Consider the following 26,298-nt stretch of genomic DNA (forward strand, 5'->3'; position numbering starts at 1 on the left):
TTCTTTTCTTTAAAAGAAAAAAAAGCTTCGATTAATTCTCTGGCTTTTGTGTCTTTGCTTTTTGATAGAATTTGCGCACCGGAAAAACATGGCTCACAAGAGCGCGATGGGCAGGACCTTATATGCTTAGGCATATTTGGGCCTTCTATATCTTGCTCAAAGTTTCTTCCGTGTTCTTTGATTCGCTCGTTAACGCAGCGCCCAGTTTGCCCTATATAGGAGCGGCTGCAGGAGAGGGGAATTTTGTAGACAACACCTTCGGCGCACTGCACGAACGATCGCCCATGTTTGGTGCCACACCCTCTTTCTTCTTTTCGGTCTCTTTCAATACGAGAGCAAAGGCTTCCGAGCATTTCCAGGGCTGAAAAAAACAAGCCGCACACCATGCCTGCTCGCGACCTTCTTCAAGTTGTGGGCTAGGTTGTGCACATAGGGCACCACCACAGGTCACACCACCTCTTCTCGAGGGGCATCTTCCCCAGCTCTCACAGCCTTTCTCTTCATCTTTTGTAGCAGGCTCTCAGTGACCACCGTTACGAGCGAACCAGGGAACCCAGCTGAAGACAGCCTGGCCCATTGGGTTTTAAAACTTAGTGGCATCTTGTGAGAGCATGATTTTCTGAGGGCAGATTTGAGACAAAGTAAAGCAATCCCCCTTTTTATTAGCTTGGAGTGGGCGGAGTCATATGGCAGAAGCCCCTTTTTTGCGCGCGGAGCATACGCCCAACAAACCTGTTCCTCACAAAACTTAATACCAAGATCTAAACACTGTAAAACATTACCTTCAGGTACTTCACAAGTAAAACTTAAGCCATTTCCATGTTGTCTAAATAAGGACAACACATCGCGCACAGATTCTTCGAAGTTCTAACTTCCGTCTTTAGTAAAAATGATTAAAAAGTCGTCCACATACCTGAACACTTTAAAAACGTTGCTAGCTGTTAAAACCTGGTGCAAAACTTGATCCATTTGGGAAAAAATATTACACAAAACAGGTGCAACACAGGAGCCTATACATATGCAGCTTTCTGCAGAAAACACTGCTCAACAAATGTTACGAAGGTAAATTGTAAATAAAACTTGAAAATGGTTAAAAAAACCTTGATGGATACATCGGCAGTATTCTGAAAAGTAATAGGGTCCTTACTTTCAATGCACACTCTGAATGCAGTGAACAGGGCTTCGTGAGGAACAGAATAAAATAAATCCACAACATCTACCGAAAAGGCGCGTCCAACATCACGATGAGATTCTAGTAATTGACAAACTTCATCAAATTTTTAGGTAAGAAAGGGGTCTTCTACATCAAGCTTACCTAAATTTTCCAACAAGAACCGGCTAAGCGGCCTCTGCCATGACCCCTTTTCAGTAACAATAGTTCTAAAGGGCATTCCTTGATTGTGCGTTTTTACCAAAAAGAACACCTTCAATGCATTATTTTTGCATTTTACAATCTGTTTGCTAAGGCAGACTAGACCTAGCTGCTCACACATTGCAACAGCTCTGTTTTTAACTTTCGTTGTATAAGGCTGAGAACAATTTTTTCACTCGTTTGCTATCATATCAACTTTGAAGATGATAGCATTCCTTGCATGCACGATGGTATATAGTATTTGTCCGTGTTGCCTTCAAATAAATCAGTTGTGAGTGGCGCTCCATCCCGTCTTTCTACCTTGTGTTGTTTGTTTTCACACCTGTAACCAAAGATGGACAGTAAGCTGATCGGTCTGTAATTTTTCAAGTCCTTGGCGTCTCCTTTCTTATGAATTAAGATAATGTTTGCATTCTTCAGAGCTTCCGGTACGGCCAAGGTCATAAGGCACTGCATATACAGGGTGGCTAGATTTTCTAGCAGAATCTCCTCTCCATTTTTGAACAAATCTGCTGTTACCTGATCCTCCCCAGCTGTTTTTCCCCTTCGCATTGCTCCTAAGGCTTTCTTTACTTCATCTTTCGTTACTGGCGGGATGACGCATTGCTGTGCGCTACTGTCTCTATCATTAACGTTCTGATTACACTGGCTACTGTATAGATTTGTGCAGAACTCTTCGGCTACGTTAACTTTCTTATCCATATTGCTAATGACACTGCCCTCCTTGCCTCTGAGCGCATACATCTGGTTTTTACCTATGCCTAGTTTCCTCTTCACCACTTTCAGGCTACCTTCGTTCTTTAGAGCACGCTTGATTCTCTCCATATTGGGCTTCCTTATGTTGGCTACCTTGCGCTTGTTTATTAAAACAACAAGAAAAACAACAAGAGCTAAAAGCGTGTTTAGATTGATAATGATCTTTCCGTTTGGGAAGATAAAAAAATGTACAGCTGGCCGAGAGTCATAGCATCACATGTAATGACAACATGACATCCACAAAATCCAAAAAAACCAAGAAACTTCAAGCTATTTGCTTAGAAAACCATCCACACATAATGGTGATAACAGAAACATGGCTAGATAAGGATGTTGGTAATAATAACTTTCCTGGTTGTAAGCCAGGCCTCCGGCTCCCAAACCGTCGGCGGCTGGAGCTTAAGGCAGAAGACAACGACAAGTGAAAAAACGTTCCGATGCTCGTCCATGTTCCGGACTGACCGCTGCCTCCGGTCTCCCTCCCACCCTAAGTTAAAAAAAAGAAAAACCAACAATTATAAGGTGATTAAGTGTAACAATGGCAGCACTTGAGTTATGGGGAGTAGCACTGTACAGGCCGACGAACCCTGGTGCCCCATCGGGGAGGCGTGGTGACAGGTGTTTGACGAGGGGACGCTGTACCTTCTGCAGCCCTTGGCTGTCTTGGTTCCTCAGTTGATACCCCTGGACAGGAGATTTCAAAACTCTGATCTCTGGATATGTCGGGACTGGGGCCAGGAATGTCACTGTCCGTGACTGTGCTGGACGGTGGGTTATGCTCAACCTGGGGTAGCGGGTTTGCCTGCCGGAGATGATCATGATGGCGCGTCCAACGTCGTCCATCTGCCAGTTTGAGATCCGATGAAAAGGTTCCCTGGGCTGTGACTACAGCCGGCACCCATGCAGGCCCTGGCCGAAAGTTTCTGGCAAATACTGATTCCCAGGCAGTCCCTGAATCCGAGGTTTCGTTCGCTGGTCACCTCTGATCTTCTGCTTGAGCTGTTTTTGCTGTACGGTGGCCTTTAGATCCGGTCGGTGCAGGTCCATTGTAGTCTTCATTTGTCATCCCAGCAGTAGCTCTGCGGGACCGCATCCTGTGACTTCATGTGGTGTCGATCAATAAGTCAGCAAAAACCATGCAATTTGTGCCCGAATGTCCCCACGACCAGCCTTCTGCAACTTTTGCTTTACGGTCTGAACGGCACATTCTGCAGTGCCATTAGACGCTGGATGGTACGGCGGTACCAGCATCCGTCTCACCCCTTCTTCTTCAAGAATGTTACATACAGGTCACAAACGTTGGACCATTGTCGGACACCACAACGTCGGATTACCCCTGATTCGCGAACATGACTCTTAAGCACGCAATGGTGGCTTCTGCAGATGGTGAAGAAACTGGGAACACCTCAATCCATTTAGAAAATGCATCCACTGCAATGAAAAAATAAGTGTTCCGGTATGGCCCAGCATAGTCCACATGAAGTCTTGGCCAGGGTCTGTACGGGAACGGCCAGGGCATGACGGGTACTGGCCGTGATGCTCACTGCTGCTCCTGGCATGTTGGGCACCCCTGGATGGCAGCATTGATATCGTCATCCATTGCAGGCCACCATACATGGCTCTGCGCTACAGCTTTCATCTTGGATATCCCTGGATGGCCCCATGAAGCAGCCTCAGGACATCGCCCTAGAGTGACGCAGGGACCAACACACGGTTGCCCCAGAGCACGCAGTTCGCTTGCACACTCATCTCGGAGAACCGTGTTTCATACGGTTTCCCCTCAGGCCCCATGTCCAGCTGGCGGCCAGTCCACAAGGCTTCCCTCACTCGCGAACCCACTGGATCTTGGGCAGTGGCGCCAGCAACAGCAGCTGACGACAGCATTCGCGGGTATACTCCCGCCAGCATGAAGACGTCAGCAGGGCAGTCCACGGAAAACTCTGTTGTGGGAAGTGGCAGGCGACTAAGTCCATCCGCATGTGCTATGTGGCTACCAGACCTGTAGCTTAGTGTATATCGGTACCCAGACAACAGCACGGCCCATCGTAGCACCCTGGGAGAGCAGGACTCTGGGACACGTCTGTCTGCTGCAAGCAAACCTAGTAGTGGGTTGTGGTCAGTGACGGCTTCGAACGGACGACCCCACAAGCACTGGCTGAACTTTGTGACCTCAAATATGAGCGCTAATGCTTCGTTGTCCAACTGGCTGTAGTTCTTTTCTGCAGCCGCCAGACTTCGAGATGCAGAAGCAATGGGACGCTCTTCCCCCGATGTCTCGCGCTGTGCCAAGACTGCCCCCAGCCCATAAGGTGAGGCATCTGTGATCAGGACAGTCGACCTTGCAGGGTCAAATTGGGCTAAAACTCTAGCGGACGTAAGCAGCTCTTTGCTTTCCCGGAAAGCTTGCTCCTCTTCAGACGTCCAGCACCACCGGGCCCCTGCCCCTAACAAGCGGTTCAAGGGGTGCAACAGGCTAGACAGCTTTGGCATGAACCGTCTATAAAAGTTGATCAGGCCCAAGTAGCTCTGTAGCTTCTTCACATTCCAAGGCACTGGTGCTGCCAGCACGGCTTCGGTCTTGGTTGGGTTCGGTTGAAGACCGGCTGCACTGATGACGTGCCCTAGATACTCCACCTTAGGTACCAGGAACTCGCATTTAGAAAGCTTCAGCCGCAGCCCTGCTCTCCTCAGTCGCTCCGTGACTCGGCACACATTAGCCCAATGGTCGCTGTCGCTGGCACCGGTCACCAGTATATCATCAAAGTATACCGTGACATGGTCAAGACTGTGCAGAAGGTTCTCCATCTTGCGTTGAAATAAAGCTGGGGCTGACGACACCCCAAACGGAAGTCAGGTGAACTGGTACAAGCCCTTCGGGATGTTGATGGTGACAAATTTTTGAGTCTTTGTGCAGCTTAACCAGCTGGTATGCATCTCTCAGGTCGGGCTTCGTAAACTTAGCGCCTCCCCCGTTAGCCTTGCAAACAGCTCCTCGATGCGAGGGATTGGGTATGACTCCAGCACCGTCACTGGGTTGACTGTCATCTTGAAATTGCCGCACAGGCGAACGCGGCCATCCCGCTTTACTACGGGAACGATGGGCACAGCCCATTCGGACGTCTTTACAGGGCGGATGACTCCCTCCCGCTCCATCCTCTGCAACTCCTCGGCAACTCTGTCTCGTAGCGCGAACGGGACGACCCGCGGTTTAGAAAATCTTGGCTTAGCACCCTCTTGCACGGTAATTTGGGCAGTCACGCCGTCAAGGGTGGCCAGTCCCTCTGAGAATACCTCATAAAATTGACTCACTTCTTCCACGGACGTCACCGCATTGAATGTTTCTGGCTTGCCGATTCCGAGCTGAAATTCTTTCATCAAACTCCTTCAGAACAGTGTTGGGCACGGGCCGTTCACGACGAACAAAGGCAGCACACATTCGCTCTCACCGAGCTTCACGGTTGCCACGAACTTGCCTACCACCGGCTTCGTGTCGTCAGAAAATCCTCTGAGCTCCGATGTCTCCAGTCTCGTCTCACCGAGGAAAACAGCTGCGTAAATTTCCTCTCGCTGATAGTTGACACACTGGCGCCAGTGTCAAGCTCCATGTCCAACATCACCCCACTGATGGAAACTTGGCCCGGCTCTGGCCCGGCCGCTTGAAGCGTCCATAGGTCATACGCTCCCTCCTTCTCCGGTCTGTATTCCATCGCCGCCAGCTCGTCGTCCAGGTTGTGCACAGGTTTCGGTCTATTCCGGAACCTCGCTTTCGCAGTCTGTGATGTGCTTTACCGGCATACTCTGGCCAGATGACCTCTCTGCTCGCACTTGAAGCAAACGCTGCTCATGTGACGGCATTGGGGTGCCCGATGATTCCCCCCACAGCGAAAACAAGACCCACTTGGCTGCTGCTTGGTTTTCACAACATTCGCAGACACCTCGGATTGTACTGCCGTCGCTTGGGGTAGCTGAGTACATAATGTACGGGAATCTTTCTGTGCAGCCTCCATGACAATGACGGTATTCTTTGTGGTCTCAAACTCCAAATCTGCTGTTTCCAGCAGCAGAGTCTGCATTGTGACATTATTGATGCCGCTCACGATCTGGTCGCACAGCATCCGCTCTCGAAACGATGCGAACTTGCAGTCATCGGCAAGCTTCTCTAGCGATGCGATGAAGTCGCTAACTGACTCTCCGTCCTGCCGGTGTCGGGAAAAAGCTTGAAACTGGCCACAACCTCCGATACCTTTGGCGAGCGGTGCTTATTCAGGACGTCGAAAATTGCAGCCAAGGTGGTGTCGGCAGGCTTCGTAGGGGCTATCAGGCTCCGCAGCAGCGAGTACGTTTCTGATCCACAGCACGTCAGAAACACAGCAGTCTTCTTCCCTTCAGCGATGTCGTTCGCTGCGAAGTACAGTTCCACCCGTTCACGATACTTGGTCCAATCCGACGTACCCACGTCAAATGGTTCCAGCTTCCCGACAACAGACATGGCCTATACGGGGGGCGGTTAACGCAAACGTGACCGTGGTTTATCGCTCGTTACCAGTTGTGATAATCCGGGCCGGGAACATTTCCCGGCCATGAGTGAAAGACAACACGCCAGTCGAGGGCATACCACGCACTGACTAGCCCAGTCATGCGTGCCTTTTTAATGATCGACGTGGTGGCGCCCTCCAGTGATCAATAACGTCACACTCCAGCTGGGCAGATTTTAAAACCAGCCTCACAGAGGTCTTTGGCCATCCCGCTGCGCATAAGCTTCGTGCCGAGCAACACTGCACAGTCAGGCACAACAAAGCGCGGCGAAAACTTTACAAGCTACACAGGAGAAGTCACCAGCCTATGCAAGTGCATCAACGCTTCCATGAGCGAGGCCGACAAGATCAGAAATATTCTGAAAGGCATTGATGATAATGCCTTCCAGATGCTCGTCGCCAAGAATGCCTTGTCTATGTCTGATGTCATAAGCTACTGCCAAAGCTTCAATGAGCTGCGCAAAGAGCGCCTTTCCACCTGCCATGCTGGCTTTCAAGACGCAACAATTTACAGCTTGGCTCTTCCCAGGGACGGTGCTCCGGGCCACCGATTGCTCCTCCACCACATTCAGCAGTTTGTCCGTGAGGAAGTCGCCCGCCAGCTGTGCTTATCTACCTGCCCATCAACGCCTACACCACCGCTCACACCCAACCTCCAGTATTTCATACACGAGCAGGTCGCCGAGGTAATGCCCCCTCCTCCTCCTCAGCAGTCACTGATCGCTGTTCCTTTAACATACGCTGATGCTGTGGTGCGACCGCAGCCCTCACGTGCTGTTCCAGTCTACAGGCCTTCTCCGCCCTGCTAGAACCCCAGCAGCCTGCAACTCCCGCTTATCGTCGCTTATCTCAGCCGCAGCCTCTCAACCCCTTGCGCACGCAAAACCGGCCTATGTGCTAAGCCTGTGGAGTCGCTAGCCACGTGGCTCATTTGTGCCGCAGTCGCGACCAACGTCAGTACAATTATAGGCGTGAGGCAACGTACGATCTTCCGCCGTCCTCCTCACCTGCGTCACATGAGCTGCCTCCGGATTCCCCTTCTCCTAGTTACCATTTCCGCTCCCACTGTTCGCCGTCTCCTGGCCAATCTTCCCGTTCTCCGATGCTCCGCTGCCAACCCGCCGTGCAAGCAGAAAACTAACGGCCACAGTTCCAGAGGCAAGAACTGCGCCGCCAGCGACTTGCTCAAGACCTGTTTCCGTGATTGCCAACATTACCACTGTGTTCGTTGAGGAAGTAGCTGTCGAAGCACTTGCTGATACTGGCACAGCCATTTCCGTTCTCAGTCACACCCTCTGTTACGGACTCAAAATTTTAAGTGATGATGCCTCTTCCTGCCTTTTCTCCCCACCACCAGCGCTCAGGACATTAGACCATTAGCTGCCTGCACCGCCCGTCTGCTCATCGAGAACGTTCCATACACAATAAAGTTCATCGTCTTCGCCTGCTCATCTCACGACGTCATTTTTTGGTTGGGACTTCCTCTCCACACATCACGCCATTATTGACTGCACGCGTGCTCAGCTTGACTTATTGCCCTTCAGTGACGCTCCCTTGGACGTACCCAGTGCTGCTGCCGCCACTGTGGTCGTCTCAGAGGACACAGACCTTCCGCCTTTTTCTTCAGTGCTGGTGCCTCCTTTTTGTGCTGCTCCCTGACGCAACTGGAATTTATATGCCCTCTTTACGATGCTCTGACCAGAAATCTGTTTTGCTGCCTCATGCCGTGCTGACAATTATTCGTGGCTCAAGCGCTGTGTCCAACCCATCATGGCGGAAATTTGGGCGAGTTGGTAAATGTTGGTAAAGACTGACACAAACAAGCGCTGGCTATCAACTGGTTTTTTATTGAAGTACGAAAGCGTATATATACAGACATTGAACTACTTATCAAGACAACAAAAGTTATCTGGGAGGCACGTGGGAGGTCAGATAACTCAACTCCCTATTGGATAATGCAATGGAAGGGCTGCTGATACACATTGTGGGACAGCAGCCGGCTTTTTCTTCTTTTTGCTTTCTTTCGGCTGAGCCCCATTCTTAAGCTGTCTAAGAAGTTTCTCCGCTGCCGTGGAAATGAGTTGATCAGGGTACCCGTTCACACGTAACCTGCTTGCTTGCGCCAAAATGCTCTCCCCCTCCTTTCATGGCAAGATTTCCTGGGAGCTGATTGCAAGCAATAAATGGCAATGCCCTCCTTTATGAGCTTAGAATGGCCAGACCGGAAGTTTAGCAACGGTTTGGCAGTCCTCAGGCGATACCGCCAGCACAAGTGTTTGTCCTCGTTACACAATGCCAAATCCAAAAATGTAGTTCTCTCTTGCTGGGCACCTCAGTTGTGAACTCTAGCCCATGTCCACATTCCTTAAAAATCTTCAGAACGTCGACCAGACTTGAACAGACAAGCTGCCTGTTCGGGTGAACACCAGGTAGTCGTCGACATACCAAAAAACCCGAATGACTGATTCATCCAATGCCTTTTCAATTGCCCTATCAACCCTGCTTAAAAAGATGTTGGCTAACACAGGTGCCACTCTGGGGCCTATGCAAACCCCCGACACTTGTACAAAAGCCTTTCCCTCCCAATCAACCACTGTTGCAGACAGATAGAAGGACAAAATTTCTAACTGCATCTATCAATAAAAGCACTTTCATCATTGTCCTGTGTTATGCACATCTTTACAGCTTCCATGAGTTCACAATGTGGCAAGGAATAATAAAGGTCCACCACGTCAATGCTGAAAAACATGCAGTTACCGGGGTTATGCGCTTTGAGAAACTCGACTAGCAAGTCCGAATTGGGAAGCACAAATGGGTCTGGCACGCACAAAGAAGCCAGTTACCTCTGCAGATACCCTGAAACGACATGCTGCCAAGTTCCCCTTTCAAAGACGATGGAACGAAAAGGATGGCCTGGCTTGTGCGTCTTAGCGGTGAAGAAGACTTCGAGCTACTGACCCGTCGACTTCTTGGCTGCCTCAGCCAGCTTGTTCAAGCTGTGGCGTCTCAGAAGATTCCCTGCCTGCCCTCTCACCTTCGAAGCCTTGAAGTCAACGCCACAGCTTGAACAAGCTGGCTGAAGCAGCCAACAAGCCTTTCGTTCTTCAATAAAAAAGCAGTTGATAGCCAGCTCTTGTTAGTGTCAGTCTTTCATCTCGTGTCCCGTTCTTGTTGCGCTGTGAGCAAAAAGGAAAATGTTCTCCTGCGCTACCACTTTACTCCATGGCCAATCGCTTGGTAGTGTTGCCTTGCTCGATCCTGCCTCAGCACACCCCCTCATCTACGTTCTTGTCTTGTGGTTTCCATGGTTTGGCGCTAGTTTTTTCTCTAATTCAAGTATACCCCCTTGTCGATAGCATGGCCGGCCTTCACGTCAGCGCTATTACGCCTGTTCCCATTGCCAATCAGTCTTCTCTCGACATTTTTCACCGTTCCATCGACGAAGCCCTGAAGCCCTTCACCTACCCAACGAGCCCAACTTGTCGCCATCCTGCACCGTTTTGAAACTTTGTTTGACTACCAGCAACCTTCCTTGGGCCGCGCAACCACCATTACCCACTGTATTGACACTGGCACCCATGCCGCTTTCCGCCAATGTCCGTACCGCATGTCAGCCGCTGAGCGCAGCATCATTGACGAACAGGTGACCGACATGCTCAAGTGCCCTATGATACAGCTGTCGCACAGCCCGTGGGCACCGCCAGTGGTCCCGGTCAAGAAAAAAGACGGTTCCATTTGGTTCTGCGTCGACTACTGTCATGTGAACAAGATTACACGCAAGGATGCTTACTCTCTCTCGTGTCGATGACGCCCTCTACTGCCTGCAGGGCGCCGAGTTCTTTTCTTCATTGGACTTGTGCGCTCTGGTTACTGGCAGGTGCCAATGGCAGAGGCCGATCGCCTAAAAACTGCGCTCGTCACACCTGACGGGCTCTATGAATTTAATGTCATGCCTTTCGGCCTCTGCAATGCCCCTGCCATATTCGAGCGCATGATGGACAACCTACTCCGAGGGCTCAAATGGCACACATGCCTTTGTTACCTAGACGACGTTGTGATCTTTTCCCCGAATTTTTCCTCTCACCTCCAGCGCCTTGAGACTTTTCTTCACTGCCTGGGCGACACTGGCCTCCAACTGAATTTAAAAAAGTGCCGCTTCGGAGCTCGGCAGCTCACCATTCTCGGACATGTCGTGTCAAAGGATGGAGTTCTCTCTGACCCGGCAAAGTTGCGAGCTGTAGCGGAATTTCCAAAGCTCACTTCCAGAGCTTTGTCGGCCTCTGCTCCTACTTCCACTGCTTTGTCGGCAATTTTGCCACTATCACCGACCCCCTGACCAAGCTCCTTTCCATCCACGAACCTTTTGGCTGGGTCGCCAGACTGCGATGAAGCCTTAACGACACTCCGTTGCCTCCTGACCACTCCGCCAATTCCACGTCATTTCGACCCTCGATCTCCAATGAAACTCCACACCGATGCCAGTGGCGTCGGCCTCGGAGCAGTACTCGCTCAGTGCAAGCCTGGCTTTGATGAATATGTTGTCGTTTATGCCAGCCGGACACTCGCAAAAGCTGAAGCCAACTATTCTATTCTGTCACTGAGAAGGAGTGTTTAGCCATCCTTTTGGCGATCGTCTAATTTCGCCCCTACTTTTACGGGCGCTGTTTCAACGTTGTCGCCGATCACCACGCCCTCTGCTGGTTGTCCTCTTTGAAAGATCCCTCTGGTCGACTGGTGCACCGTGCTCTGCGACTCCAAGAGTACGGCATTCATGTTGTCTATCCCTCCAGCCGTAAACATGCCGATGCTGATGCCCTCTCACGTTCCCCTCTGCCGTCTGAGGAAGTGCCTTGTATATCGCTCTGCATTCCTTGAAATTTGAGTCGCTGATGTGGCTTCTGAGCAACGCAGACACCCATGGATCGCTTGCCTCTTGGATTTCTTATCTGGCCAATCGTCTCGACCTCCTTCCCGTGCTCTCTGTTGTCAGTCCACTATTTCCCCATCAGAGACGAGCTCCTTTGCTGCCGCAACTACCTTCTGGATGGTCGCAAGTGGCTTCTCGTCATTCCAACCCATCTGCGCTCCTTCATTTGCTCTTCCTACCACGATGATCCCCAGTGTGCCCATGCCGGCTTCTTGAAGACCTTCACCCATCTACGACATCGGTACTACTGGCGTGGGATGACATCTGCCATCCCAGCATTCGAGCCACGCAATGCCTCATTACCCGGCGGTACGTCTGGCCGAGTATCAATGCTGATGTTCGCCAGTGGGCCAGCTCATGTCTAGCTTGCCAGACCGCCAAAGTGACCCGCCACACAAAGACTTCCATCTAGTCTTTCCTGTCCCCTGGCTGTCGCTTTGACCATGTCCATCTGGACTCGGTTGGACCGCTTAATCCCTCACGAGTGCTGCTACAATCTGACCACGACTGACTGCTTCACCCATTCCAGACAACACTGCAGAAACCGTTGCCAAAGCATTTGTTTCAACCTGGGTTTCCCGCTTCGGCCGCCCTGACATTGTTACAACGGATCACGGTCGGCAATCTGGCTGTACCCTCTTTACCTCTCTCCACCATCTGCCTGGCACTGCCTTAGCATAGCATACCATCCCTGTGCCAATGGCATGGTTGAGTGGCCGAGAGCACTGGGTCGACCGCCTGCCTATGGTGCTTCTTGGCCTACGTGCTGCCCTTCGTCGTGACCTCAGCTGTTTGGCAGCTGAACTCGTCTTCGGTGCGCTCCTACGGTTTCCAGGACGCTTGTTAGTTCCTTCTGCTCCCTCGCCACCACCTCTGCAGTACCTCCAGCGCTTATAGGACTGCATTCGACACCTGCGCCCAGCCATGCCTCGAATTTCCGATCATCGCATCTTTTTGCACCCAGACCCTGCGTCTTGGATGCATGTTTTTCCGGCGAGACGCTGTAAAAGCGCCTCGTACATCTCTTTAAGATGGTCCATACTGCGTCCTCCACAAGACACCCAAATCCACAACCATTCGCCTGAACAGTCCTGTTGGACCAGCTCAAACCTCTCACGGAGCTCCCCTGTGAAGTGGTTGGCATATATGCCTGTTGCCAAGACAGCCCCATTGTGTACTGCTTGCACACAATATTTCATGCTTAGCAATGCTAAACCGCCAGCCAATTTTTGTTTGTTTGTTTGATGCTTCCACAGTGTTATACCCCTTGCCACACGGGCATTTTGAAGGCCCTCAAACTGATAGACATTTCAAAGCCCACGAACCGATAGTGTATGGACTCAAAGGGAACTGAGCGCTGCTGAACGGCCGGCTCCGAAGGCCATTGCGCCAACAGAACAGAGTGGAACTCTACTGAGATTTCGAGGCCTTTGAGCATTTCCCAAGGTTGCTAGCGTTGCTTCAAGTGGAGCCAACGTGCACTTTCGTGCATGATCTGTTCACGGTGCTACAGCATGAACATAAGTTATTCTCCAAAACGTTAATGCAAGCAGTAAATATTAGCCTGTACAATAATTTAAAAATTGTACCTGTCTGGCTGCACATTAATTTTATACTTTACATAGCAGAAGACTGATACCCAGCAGTATCAGTGTTGCCACATGCCAGAGCGTTGCGAAAATGAGACAGCAAATAGCACAAATGGCAATGTTTTTCAAGACAACACAACTGGCCTTTAATAATAATGTCACTGACAAATGTAGCAGGAAGCGGGAAGTGCAGCCATTTACTGGGGTGAGGATCGCCGAACACCTGCACTCATTTGAGACAAATAAGAAGCTTGGCCATGCACTAGGAGATAAGGTTGCTGCTGCGGATCTGGATGCGGCCGACCAGCATCACTACATGGCCACCAGCAGTGCAGACCATGGGCACAGACCAAGGCGTCAGAACCTTACGGAGAACCGTGGGTAGCTGACTGCTCATCACAGAAAAATCAGCGCCGGTATCGACAAGTGCAGTCACGTAACAATTTCAGCGGCAACCAGTCGTTTGCAGCACACTGGCGAGGTCATCGTCACTCAGACCGTTGCATCAAATCGTCGGGTTGAGGCTGTCGACTCTGTGCAGTAGTGGCAGCCTTGCCCCTGGAGCATGCCGTCTTCAGTTTTCCCGGCGAGGCGACATGCCTCTGAACTGACCAGAGGATGAGGGCCGACTGGGCGAAGCAAAGTGCCTCGAGGATGGTGATAGCAGCTGGCACTGCTGCGAGGTTGGGGGTAGCACGTGAGTGGCCAGGTACTCCTCAATGTTCTGCAGTCTTTAACCACAGCAGGATCGAGGTGCATCCGACGGGAATCCTCTCAAACCCATCCGCCGGTACGGGCAGTTCTGCAGAATATGGCCGGGCTTCCCACAGCGGTAGCAGAGCGGACGATTGTTGAATACGGGCCACACGTGCATTTTGCTGATAGAAGGACACAGGTTTTGCTGCTGCTGCTCGACAGGGTGCAGGTAAAGGGAGGGTGGTTCGGCAATGGGGCGGAACACTTGCGGCACGAGGGCAGGTGAGCGTAGGGCATTGATGTAAGACATGACGTGCAGCCCCAGAAGTGGTGCTGGTGGTGGCTGCACTGCTCGCCAGATTTTGTCATGGACGACGTCCCCTGTAAAAGCTATTCTTGCCGATGGAGCATCCAAGTGGAGGTATTGCAGTTCTCCGTGGACAATGCTCCGCACAAGATCTAACAGTGCCTTGTCCCCGGGTGCTGGCATAGACGCGAAGTAGTGAGTGGCTGCTACACTTGCCTGACAGCCGTATTGGGCACTCCGTTCCTGCAGGGAACGTTCCATGCTCGTAGCTTCCTTGGTGAAGGCGGCGACAGTTCTCGGAGGGTCGCGAATGAGGCCAGCAAAGAGCTGCTCCTTCATCCCACGCATAAGGTGCCGCACCTTTGTAGTCTTGGGCATGGCAGTGACGGCCCGATTGAAGAGACGTGTCGTGTCCTCTAGAAACATGGCCACACTCTCGGTGGACTGCTGTGACCTGGAGCAAAGGGCAATTTCAGCATTTTCTTTTTGCTCGCTTGAGCTGAATGTGGCAAGCAACTCACAGTGGAAAGCTGCCTAGTTGGAGAAGGATGCCTCGTAGTTCTCAAATGACATTTTCACCGAGTCTGGAGGTGCGAAATACACACTCATCAGCTTCCGCTCAATGTCCCATTGGTTGAATGCAGCTATACGGTCAAAACTGGCCAACCAATCTTCTACATCTTCGAACCTTTCACTCCGGAAGGATGGCACCGACCGAGGTGCGAGAAGGACGAACAGCAGGGCATTGCCGGAGTACTGACATGTCTGGGTGCCAGTGGTGGACGTCATAGCTCGCACAGGCATTGTCAGTGGCTCAAACTCAGGTTGCAGGCATAGCAGGCGACGGCTCACTTTGTGGACGGGTGTTGCGTCCGTGTGCTGGGGAGCAATGTCAAGGATATCGTCTGGGTCAGCATACTATCGCGCTCAGTATGAGCTACACCATATGAGCACCCAGGCAGGCGCTAGCGCCAAACAGCAACGCTCATTTGAGACAAAGAAAATGCTTGGCCACATGCTAAGAGATAAACTTCGGCCACGAGGTGGCGCCGGCAGTGTTAGCAGTGTGGCAATAACTAAAAACCTCTTATGACTACAGAAAAGTGCATTTCAACATTTAGTTTCATCATCATCAGCCTGTCTACGTGCACTGTAGGGCAATGACCTCTCCCATGCCCTTCTAATTACCCCGTCCTTTGCCAGCTGCGCCCACCGCTTGCCCGCAAACTTCTTAATCTCATCCGTCTACCTAACTTGCTGCCGCCACCTGCTACACTTGCCTTCTCTTAGAATCCACTCCTTTACCCTTAAAGACCAGCGGTTATCTTGCCTTTGCATTACATGCCCTGCCCCGGCCCATTTCTTCCTCTTGATTTCGACTAGAATGTTATTAACCTGCGTTTGTTCACTCACACACTCTGCCTGCTTGCAGTCTCTTAACGTTAGACCTATCATTTTTCTTTCCATGGCTCGCTGCACTGTCTGTAACTTAAGCTGAACCCTTTTCGTTAGCCTCCATGTTTCTGCCTTGTAGGTGAGTACTGGTAAGATACAGCTGTTGTACACTTTTCTTTTGAGGGATATTGGTAAACTGCCATTCATGATCTGAGAGAACCTGCCATATGTGCTCCACCCCATTCTTATTCTTCTAGTTATTTCCCTTGCATGATCCGGATTAGCGACCACTACTTGCCCTAAGTATTCCTTTGCTACTTCGAGCACCTCGCTGCAAATTGTGAACTGCTGTTCCCTTGCTAGACTGTTGAACATTACTTTGATTTTGTGCATGTTAAGTTTTAGACTTATCACTTCGCTCTCTAACTTATTGATCGCGATTTGGAGTTCATCTCCTGAGTGACTCAGCAAGGCAATGTCATCAGTGAATCACAGCTTATGTAGGTATTCTCCATTAACTTGTGGCAGGTGGTCCACATTTACTGGAGGTCCCGGTAGCCATGGCTGGTGAGCCGGTGGAGCGGGCTGTCGACGTTGCTGGCCAGGCTGGTTGCCGAAAGCGCAACCACTGTTCTGCACAAGCCAGGTCGCACTCCCAACGTCATCTTCTTATCAGCGTTGCTGGCGATACCAGCGCCGCTACAAACTCTTATCCCTTACTGTTCCCAATTCTGGCCTCGGAATACCTTCTGTAAACAGGTGGTGAATAGCATTGGCAAGATCATGTCTCCCTGCCTGATGCCCTTCCTTACTGGAATTAAACAGCGATGGCCTGGAGGTAGAGCATCCACTTTGCATGCATTTTGTTTAGAGTTATAAAAATATTTTGTTATTTATGCCATTGAGATTTGCCATGTACCAGCAACACAACTCCCTCGAGTTCGATAGCGATTGAGAATCTCGAAGGCTCTAGACGCTATGTTGATTGAAACAGGCCGTGTGACAAGTATTAGATACCTGAAGCCCACGACTATGGCGTTCGTTATGTCGCAGTACCAACTCTTAGCGTGAGCTCAGTAACCTCTTTTAGATCATGTGTGAAAAAGCCCACTTGCAATATTTTGCACGAGGCTCCCGAAGGGGCCAGTAGAGGTCCCAATGGGGCCTAAAAAATCCCGCCTATTGCATAGCGCATTGTCACCCCTTCACCTCTGACGTACCTGTAACGGCAGGCATGACGACAACTGGAGAACCCCTGTCACCAAGCCAAAAAATAGCCTAGCCGTGTAGTTTCAATTTCTGACCTTCGCCACTAGCCCGCACTTTTGCTGGTTATCCTAAGCCAGCTGCACGCTGTTTTCGGATGCTCGTTAGCATGTCACTGGTCATTTCCTTTTTCTTTTTAAAAGCAGTCTTGCCATTCCGTCCACCATGCCGACACTGTGCGCACATCACGAGCTTTGCAGTGTGTATGCGACGGAGCTTCTTCATGAGGCTACACTGCATTTTCGTCAGCTTTTTTTTTCAAAGGATGGAGGGGGGGTGAAGGAGGGCAAGGCAGTCTTTAAATTGACCTTCGGATAATTTGTGCGTTTTTTTCTGGCTCCTTCAACTCCAAATTATTTAAATTTTTCTAGCCATCACATTATTTTTAGTTGCCAGTAACGTGTAAATTTCTAAATTTCATTTTGCATGACCACATTACAGGTTGGGTACTGTTATACTGTCTAAGCAAAGAGTATACATTTCTACGCGCATCACACATTTTTTTTAATACGGTGCCGAGTCAGTCTCATTTGGTTTATTTCAGATGCAAAGACCATACACTATTCTGAAAAAAAAAAAAAAGTATAGGCAACCAAATTTGCCTGCTTCATTTTCTTAATTTTTTTTAATACTGAACAGATATCCGATATTCAAACCCATTTTTTTTATTACCTGAGTTCGATCCAAGTTCGAACATTTCCATATTTGCACGCCCCTAAAAAAGAGACAACAGCTTGCTCATAGTGCTTGTGTTGTTCGCGCACACTCGAGTGCCCAACCTCACTTGCCTTGCCACTGCTGTTGGCGAAGCCTTCGCCAATGCCCGCGGCCGCGCCATGCAGGTCAGCCCCCTCCAGCACCACTGCCAGGGGGCGCCCACATCCCGAGTAGCTGGAGAAGGGCACCATGGGTCCAGCCAAGAGGCGGCGAAGCTCCTGGCACCGGCTGTGCTCTGCCACCACGTGCACGTGCGCCACACCCTCCGCCTGGAGGAGCAGCTTCTCCATGCCTTCTGTCGGTGCAGCGAGCACGTTGATCAGCCCTTTGGGAAGCCTGCGTTTCAGTTGGCTGGTCTCTAATAGCGGGCACCCCAAATATTTTTAAAGGGCTTGCAAGTTTCAGAACACAGAAAAATATGTCAATAATTTGCACAATGAAAATACAGCTCGCGACTGCTTATTTCGACTCTAGATACATAACTTAAACATTTGAAAAATCAACGTCACCCAAAAAAAGTCCGTTAGATTGAGAATGCCAGGCTACTGTGATAGCTCCATGCAACTGCATCGCTCTGGACGTTGGGACACATCCTCATTTAGACTAGCTTAGCCTTTGATAGCTGCACTGTTTGGTCCTTCACCAATGGGTGCATGGGATGGGACAAAGCCAAGATGCAAAAGTGAACATGTCACAGCGGGTAAACTTCATAGGGTAAATGTTTCTCCCTGTTGTACAAAGTTGTACAAAGCATGAAGAAATTCCACAAGCTGCCAACCTGTTGCCACGTGTCCGATTTTAAAACCACCGTTCACAACATGAAGGCCACAGCTTCCAACTTCAAGAATACGACGGCAGTAGCTGAATTCACAAAGGTCTTGTTTGATCTCACTGTCACATATAATAAGGAGTCGAAAATAAAATTATGAAGGAAAGAGGTGTGAAGAAGACGACGTAGATTAACCGAAGAATAAAGAAGATGATGGAGAAGCATTTGGTGAGGTGGAGAGAGATGATTGGTGGAGAAGAGAAGGAGAAGACGATGACAAGGCTTACGTGGACTAACGCCAAGGGTGTAAAAGGGCGAGGGAGAGCGAAGCATGGCGGGGAAGAACAGAGAAGCGGAGGCTCCGGCGGGTCAGGGACGCTTCGGCTGGAAGAGAGCGACACCGGCTACTGCTCCGGTAAGCTCACGTTCTATGGCTTCGCATCGTGGACTTCCTGCCGTGCCTGAGCCCGTTCCGGGGAGCCAACGGGGGACACTACCACCTGCTACGGCCAGGGGTGTCTCCAGCGCTGTTGCCACCTATCCGGGTGGTGCCCCCAACACCAACAACACCGGCATCACCTCCACGGGCGCTTGGACCAGGAGCTTATACGACGCAGCCAGCGACGCCAGCCCAAGCACGTCGAAAGCCACCTCGACGCCGGCTACTGGATCCATACAACGCCGCAGCCGCACCGAACCAACCGCGAGCACGAATGCCGACCACTAAAAGTAGAACGCTAGTAGTATACGCTGGTAGCAGTGTTCCCGGGTCGTGTGTATTTATAGCCTTTGTGTGTTGTGTTAGTTCTGTGTGCTAATGTGTGTGTCACGTAGGGTGTATTAAATGTGCGTCTGTGTGGGTACACCTGTCGCCTAGTCCATTCTTTCGGTCCGAGTGTTCTCCGGGGAGATCCGTGACAAAGATAAGTGGCGAGCCTGTGTCAGGATTCATTTCCTTTTTTTCTTTTTGCTTTGTCCCGGATCTTTCCGACTTCTCGACGGCAGAAAAGATGGATTTGGCAAAAACATTAGAACTGGCGCTCAAGCTGAGGTTAAGCGAGGAAGAGGTGATGCGTCTCTATGACGAGGAGGGAAAGAGGCAGAAAGAGGAAAGGGTGCAAGCACGCGCAGACGCTCGCGAAACAGAAGAACAGGAGAAAAGAAGGCTAGAACGGGAGAAGGAGTTTCTTTTGTGGAAACAGGCGCATGTCGCAGAAGTATATGAGGAGATCACGGACAGTGAACAGTGTTCCTTAGCAGTTACAGAATCTCCTAGACCGGCCAGAATTTGTACAAGGAAGCTGATGGCTACCTTCGATGACAAAACAGATGATCTGGACGCATATCTGCAACGATTCGAGCAGATAGCTTTGGGGCAAGGCTGGGAGCGCAGTGAATGGGCCACGGCATTGAGCATGTGTTTAGTCGGAGAGGCACTGAGTGTGTTTGGAAAGATGCCTGCTGCTGATTCCATGGACTGAGAAAGTCAAAAAGGCGCTCCTCCAAAGATTCAGGGTTTTCGTGAGAGATTTCGCATCGCGAAACCTGAGGATTCGGAAACCGCTAAGCAGTTTTCCTGCAGGCTGACATACTATTTTGATAGCTGGCTTGATATGTCAAACACAGAAAAGTTTTGAAGGGGTGCGTTCATTGGAAGAGTTCGCCGACACTGCAGACCAATTCCTCGAGGCTCAAGGGCTAAGAAATTTGAGTAAGGCAAAGGAGGAAGCCCAAAAGATCCTAGAGACAGATGAGGCAAAATCAAGAGCATATGGCGGTGCATCTAAGGTGCCAGTAAGGTGCTTTCTCTGCAGCAAAGTGGGACACCGTGCAGTTGACTGTCGGACTAGTAGCGCTGCCCAAAAAACACAGGTTGTGTGTCAAGGTTGAAAACTAAACATTATGACAGATTTGCCTGTCTGGATGGGTTTGAAGACTTATAATAAACTGCAATCTCCAACCAAAAATTTTAAATTTAACCCAACGTTTCGAAGCCCACTCGGCTCCTTCATCAGGGGTGACTGAGGGCAGTAGCTAGCGTCTTTTAAGTATGGAGGGGAGGGGGCTGGTGAAAAGAACGACAGCTGTGTCGCGAAAGGCGCGGAGGGGGGGGGAGGGGGTTTAGGCTGTTAGTCACGCTGGCGCACTGCAGGGAGGTGCTGAATGGTGACTTTCTTTTTTTCGTTGAGTTGAAGAGCGAAGTCCCTGGGCATATACTGGGGGCAGGTTTCCTCTTGTGCGGTTGATATGGTTCTGGGTGGTTAGGATATGCCAGGATTCCAGAAGGAGTCTTTTGTGGTAATTTCTTTCGGTTTCTTCGAAGTAGATTCTATGGTCGGAGTCCTCGGAATGTTCGGCTACTGGATTGCGCTCTCTTGCGAATTTGCGGACGTCGTTTTTATGTTGTCGAATCCTTTCTTTGAAATTTTTGGTTTCGCCGATGTAGCTTGCATCGCAGTTGGCGCATGGAATTTGGAAGACAATGCCTTGGGCTCTTTCTCTCGGCGGCCGGTCTTTGGGAACAGGTAGGCAAAGCGCAACAGTGTTTGTGGGCTTGTGCGCAACCTGGAGACCAGACTTTTTCAGGATTCGGGCGATGGTTTCGCTGACACCTCCGACATAAGGTAAAACGACGTATTTTGGTGGTGGCGTTGGTCTTTGTGCGTTGATTTCTTGACGAATGTTGTGTTTTTGACGTCGAATGGTTTTTTGAATAAAGTCTTTTGAGTAGCCGTTCATGATGAGTTCTTTGAATATCGTGCGTTGTTCTTTTTTTCTGTCCAGTTCTGTGCTGCAGCGTGTCTCAACTCTTCTGAACAGCGTCTTCACCACTGATGCTTTATGGATTGTCGGGTGGTTCGAAGAGAAGTGGAGATACCGGCCTGAGTGGGTTGGTTTGCGGTATACGGAGAATTGAAGGGTATTGTGGTTTCGGGACACGAGGACGTCCAAAAACGGCAGGGAGTTTTCTTGTTCCACCTTTAGCGTGAACTGAATGTCAGGTTCTACGGAGTTTAAATGAAACTCAAAATATCCTTCATCATTACCCCCCCCCCCGCGCCTTTCGTGACACAGCTGTCGTTCTTTTCACCCCCACCCCCCCCCCCTCCCCTCCATACTTAAAAGACGCTAACTACTGTCCTCAGTAACCCCTGATGAAGGAGCCGAGTGGGCTTCGAAACGTTGGGTTAAAGTTAAAATTTTTGGTTGGAGATTGCAGTTTATTATAATGTGTCAAGGTTGTAAGAGGAGGGGTCATACTCTGGATGAGTGCCGATACAGAACGCAGGGCCGAGCTGCATACGTTGTCGACTTAAGGGTAGAACTTGGCACGCCACCTGAAGTTCCACAGCTGAAAGAAGAGCGAACGCCGCTGGAAAATGAGGCGGTGAGTGGAACACCCAAGTCGAAAGCAGCAATGCCAGTGCTTGGTTGGGCAAATAGGGGACCGTCTTATATTGGTGCTTAGAGACAGCAAAGCCAACATAGTTTTGGTTCGGAGAAGCCTGGTGAAGGACGAGGATCTTACAGGGGAAGCGTCGGCCGTCACTCTTGTAGATACCGCAGTAAGGTAACTTCCTGAAGACAGGATTCTTGTGTCCACGCCATATTATACTAGGCAGGTAGTGGCAAAATGCATAGACCAACCCATCTACGATCTCATCTTGGGAAACATTACGGGTGCAAGGTGTCGAAGACCCTGATCCCGAGTGGAGGATGCCCGACGTTGGATAACATACAAAGGAGGAAAGGCCCGCCACAGCTCAGACGGGTGCAGTCAGTTTCTCGTCGGCAGTGGAGACAAGAGCTCAAGCGACAGCCCGAGCAACGCAGCGTCCGCTCTTTGCTCCTGTTACGATGTGCCTGAGTGTAACACCGGGCGAAATTGCAATTAGGCAAAAAGAAGACCCGAGCTTGAAGGCCTGCTTCGAAAGAGTTGGGGAAAAAGTGAAAAAAAAGAAGAGTCATACGTCATTCGAATATCAATTGGTAAATGGTCTTCTGCACAGGGAATGCATATTTAGTTCAGGAAGGCGGGTCCAACAGCTGGTGTTACCGAGAGATATGCGAGAGACCGTGCTACGCTTAGGACATGACGCCATTATGGCCGGACACCAGGGTGTTAAAAAAACTGTGTCTAGGATCACCGAGGAGTTCTTTTGGCCGGGTGTTCAGAGTGACGTTAAGCGCTTTATTCGCTCATGTGACGTGTGCCAGCGCACAGTTCCAAAGGGAAGAGCTGGTCCCGTAAATTCTGGGTAAGATGCCAGCCATCGACCTACCGTTTCAGCGAGTGGCTATTGACATTGTGGGGCCAATGTCTCCAGTATCCGCCAAAGGCATAGATATGTGCTTAATCTGGTTGACGTGGCCACTCGTTATCCTGACGCTATCCCACTGAGAACTATTGACAGTACCCAAGTGGCGGAGGGTCTTGTGGAAATGTTTTAGCGTTATGGGTTCCCGAGGGAAGTTTTGAGTGACCGGGGCTCGAACTTCACATCGGAACTAATGAAGCAGGTTAACCGCCTTTTGTCAGTAAGGCAGTTACTGACGACGCCTTACTATCCCATGTGTAATGGGCTTGTAGAGCGGTTTAACGGCACCCTCAAAAATATGATCAAGAAAATGTACCAGGAGAGGCCTACTGATTGGGATAGATATCTCCAGCTCTTTTGTTCTCTTACCGCAAAGTACCGCAAACGAGTCTTGGTTTCTCGCCCTTCGAGATGTTGTAAGGGGGAACCGTTAGAAGTCCACTTGCAATACTCAAGGAGCTGTGGGCTAATAAAGAGATTGCATCAGATCTCAAGACAACATAGACGTACGTTCTTGAGTTGCGGGACAAGGTGAAGGAAACATGCAGGCTAGCAAATCAAGGCCTGGAAAAGGCGCATGAACGCCATAAGGGATTATCATGAAAAGAAAGCCATTCACAGGAATCTGAATCCGGGCGACAGGTTTCTTGTCCTGCTACCCACGGATCATAATAAGTTACTGATGCAATGGAAGGGCCCGTACCTTGTGACGTGGAAGAAAAAGGACATGGATTATGAATTATTTATAGGTGACACTAAGAAGGTTTTCCATGTAAATATGTTGAAGAAGTACGAAGAAAGGGGTGCCGTACGGTACGCCCCCAAGGTAGCATGCTCGTTAGTTTCCGAGTAGATAGGTGATGCTGCCGAGGTGCCTGTCACTTTGACCTGTGGAAAGAAGAATGTAGGTCAAAGTGGAAGGTGCTTAAACGAGCACCTTCGTGAACATCGTTACAATGTTAAAGAAAAGAAAGGTGGTTTTTTAGATGCGCACTGCAGAAAATGTGAATCCAAGTGTAAACCTCTTTTTCAAGCATGCACGGTCATTGCCAAAAACGCTTGCAAACTCACGCAAGAAATAATCGAAGCAGAAATGATAGATGGCTTAGGTGATAACTGCATAGCTAAACCCTCTGTTGGGCTATCTTGTAAGAAATTAGATTACCTCAGAAGCCACTAACAATTGACTGTCTGCCGCGCTTGCACAATGTATCGCCATGTCATATATATCTACAGGCTCTCTTCCGCAATAAACTGTTCCAAGTTAGCGCTCGTGTGTGTTCTTTCATGTCCTTGTCTGATGTTACGCTATTTTATACTCCAGATTATCCAAATTCCCTGGGAATTCCCCGTTTTCCCAGTTGGTAGACACCCTAGAGAGTGTCCTCTCTTATTCATTCTTTCTCTGTGAATGCTGGGACAAAATTTGCGGAGAGAAAGAGATGGAAATGTAGCCGTTAAATGCATTCCAGCATTAAAATTAATGGCATGTGAGGAATCATGTTAATTGGTTTGTTCATAGTGGATTCCAATAGAAGGCAAGCATAGCAGGGGGCGGCAGAAAGTTGGGCGGGCAGATGTGATTAAGAAGTTTGCGAGGATAGTGTGGCCGCAGCTGGCAAGGGACAGAGTTAATTGGGGAGAAGGGTTGAAATGCGGGCCAGTTGGTACATTGTAAAATGAAAATAACCGGTCACAAAAGACCAGTCGTTGTCTTTGATGCAAGCTACTGAGCATGCGAAGTATTTGCAGTCGCACGCTACATTAGCTGCTATGAAAATATTCGCATCACTTCGGATTTTTCACACATACAATAGCTCGAATACCATGAACAATGCAAGACCATTTGGTTGGTTTCCCACAGGAATCAATGTGAAAATAAATCCACTTAAAATAGACTGTCTGAGTGTCTTTTGGTTAAGAGTGTTTTTCAATTTCCACGCGATCTATGGATGAATTAAAGGAATCACCATCCAAGTCACCCATCATTAGCGAAGACTTATCAAAGTGCTTCTTCTGCAGGAGAGGGTGCTGGTGCTTTCCTTACTTTTTAACATGTGCACTGCACTGTTGGCAAGGCACTATGTGGGCAGATTTTGTTTCTTTTGTTTGCTTTCTAGCAGTCCACAGTGTATATATATTCTGCTTTTCCTGCAGTAAAACTCTGTTCAAGTCAGCGCTTGCTCCAATGTGTTCTTTTCTGCCATGAATCTATTGAAACTTGCCCCATTGTCTTTGCTAATAGAAATGCAAGTTAGGAAGACCTTGTTACAAACGTAAGTAATATCTGAAGCAAATAATACCAGTTGAATAATGCAACTCAAAACAGTACGTGCAGTATGCGGATTCAAAAACAATTTCAGCCTCACATATATTCCTCGAAAATCCCGTAGAACCTGGAAAGGGTGTCTGTTAACTGTGAGGGGCTTTTCCTTCACTGCCACATTTATGCAATAACTCACATTTTACAGTAAACCAGCATGAGGCCCTCCTCTTCAGATGACAACACGAGATGTCCACACTTCCTCCTTCAGACAGCATAGCAGGCAGACTCAAAGGAAGTTTTCTTGTGGCACACAGAATCACTTTTTATTTATCAACGATGAAGGATTCACACAAGTTCAGCACAGAGAGATCACGGCTCTCAAGAAAGGCCAGGAACTACGACCTCAGTTCAATTTTCTCCACATGATTTACTAGGTCTTGGACACCCATGACTGTTCTCTACCAGGCGCTCAACAACGTTATGAAGCGTCCAATTTCGTCTTTTCGCATAAAAGAGCACAAAGCAAACTGGGGAATATTTTCAAAAACTGCTGAGAATGCCATTTCTACACGAGGCCTTGTCATGAAGACATTTCAGTTGGAGAACACTGGTGTGTGGAATCAGGCACCGGTAGCAGGCCATGCGAGTTTAACGAAAATGAAGGCCTCAGAACATAGCTTGCAGCATCCTCCCAAGGTTCTACAACAAGGTGCTCCTTTGTACTGCACAACACGTACTGTACGCGTTGAGTCGCATATGAACCAAGGCACTCACACGTGGATAATCTAGTCCGGAAAAAATGTTGCTTATTTTGCACGAAACGCGACCACAGAATGAAAAAAGCCAATTCAGCAGCGAGAAGAGGTAATCGATGCGTTGTGGGTGTGAAAAATGAGATCCATACAAGGGGACAGAATGCCGAAAAAAAGTCCAGTCCATAATCAGCGCGGCATTCTTTACGGCTTTCCGCAGCAGCGCTTCGTGGAAAGGCAATGATATGCGATCTCATGTTCCCTTTAACAGTAAACCATACTGTACCAAACCGGTGCAGACCTTCACAAACTTTTTGCCATTTTTTATTGCGGCAGTTCTTCGTTTCTTCGCTCACAATCTGCATCAATCTGTGCAAGCTTTTGTGGAGCTGAAGCCATGTCTATTCGCCATCTTTTTCACATTGTGGGTGATCCTGTGAACACAAAAAACCACTCCTGGTTTCACAGTTTGCTTTCTTTGCTCACGTGGCTTTTGAAACATGGCTCCTTGAATTTTCCACACGAGAGCTTCAACAACAACCAAGCATGCGAACCCTGCCGACATTAACAATTCTACTTGCTCAAAGCTCGCCCGCATGGCATGGTGGCTTGATTTTACAAGAGAAGACTTG

General features: G+C 49.5%; 1 protein-coding gene across 1 annotated transcript in view; it reads right to left on the minus strand.

Annotated features, from left to right (window-relative positions):
* LOC144104677 (aldehyde dehydrogenase family 16 member A1-like) overlaps positions 1–26,298 on the minus strand; it is a 161,347-nt gene that overhangs the window by 89,905 nt on the left and 45,144 nt on the right. The window contains 1 exon segment of the mRNA XM_077637816.1: positions 17,632–17,896. Coding sequence (XP_077493942.1) covers positions 17,632–17,896 — 265 coding nt within the window.

The sequence above is a fragment of the Amblyomma americanum genome, chromosome 9 (genome assembly GCF_052857255.1).
Source record: "Amblyomma americanum isolate KBUSLIRL-KWMA chromosome 9, ASM5285725v1, whole genome shotgun sequence".
Lineage (NCBI taxonomy): Eukaryota > Metazoa > Arthropoda > Arachnida > Ixodida > Ixodidae > Amblyomma > Amblyomma americanum.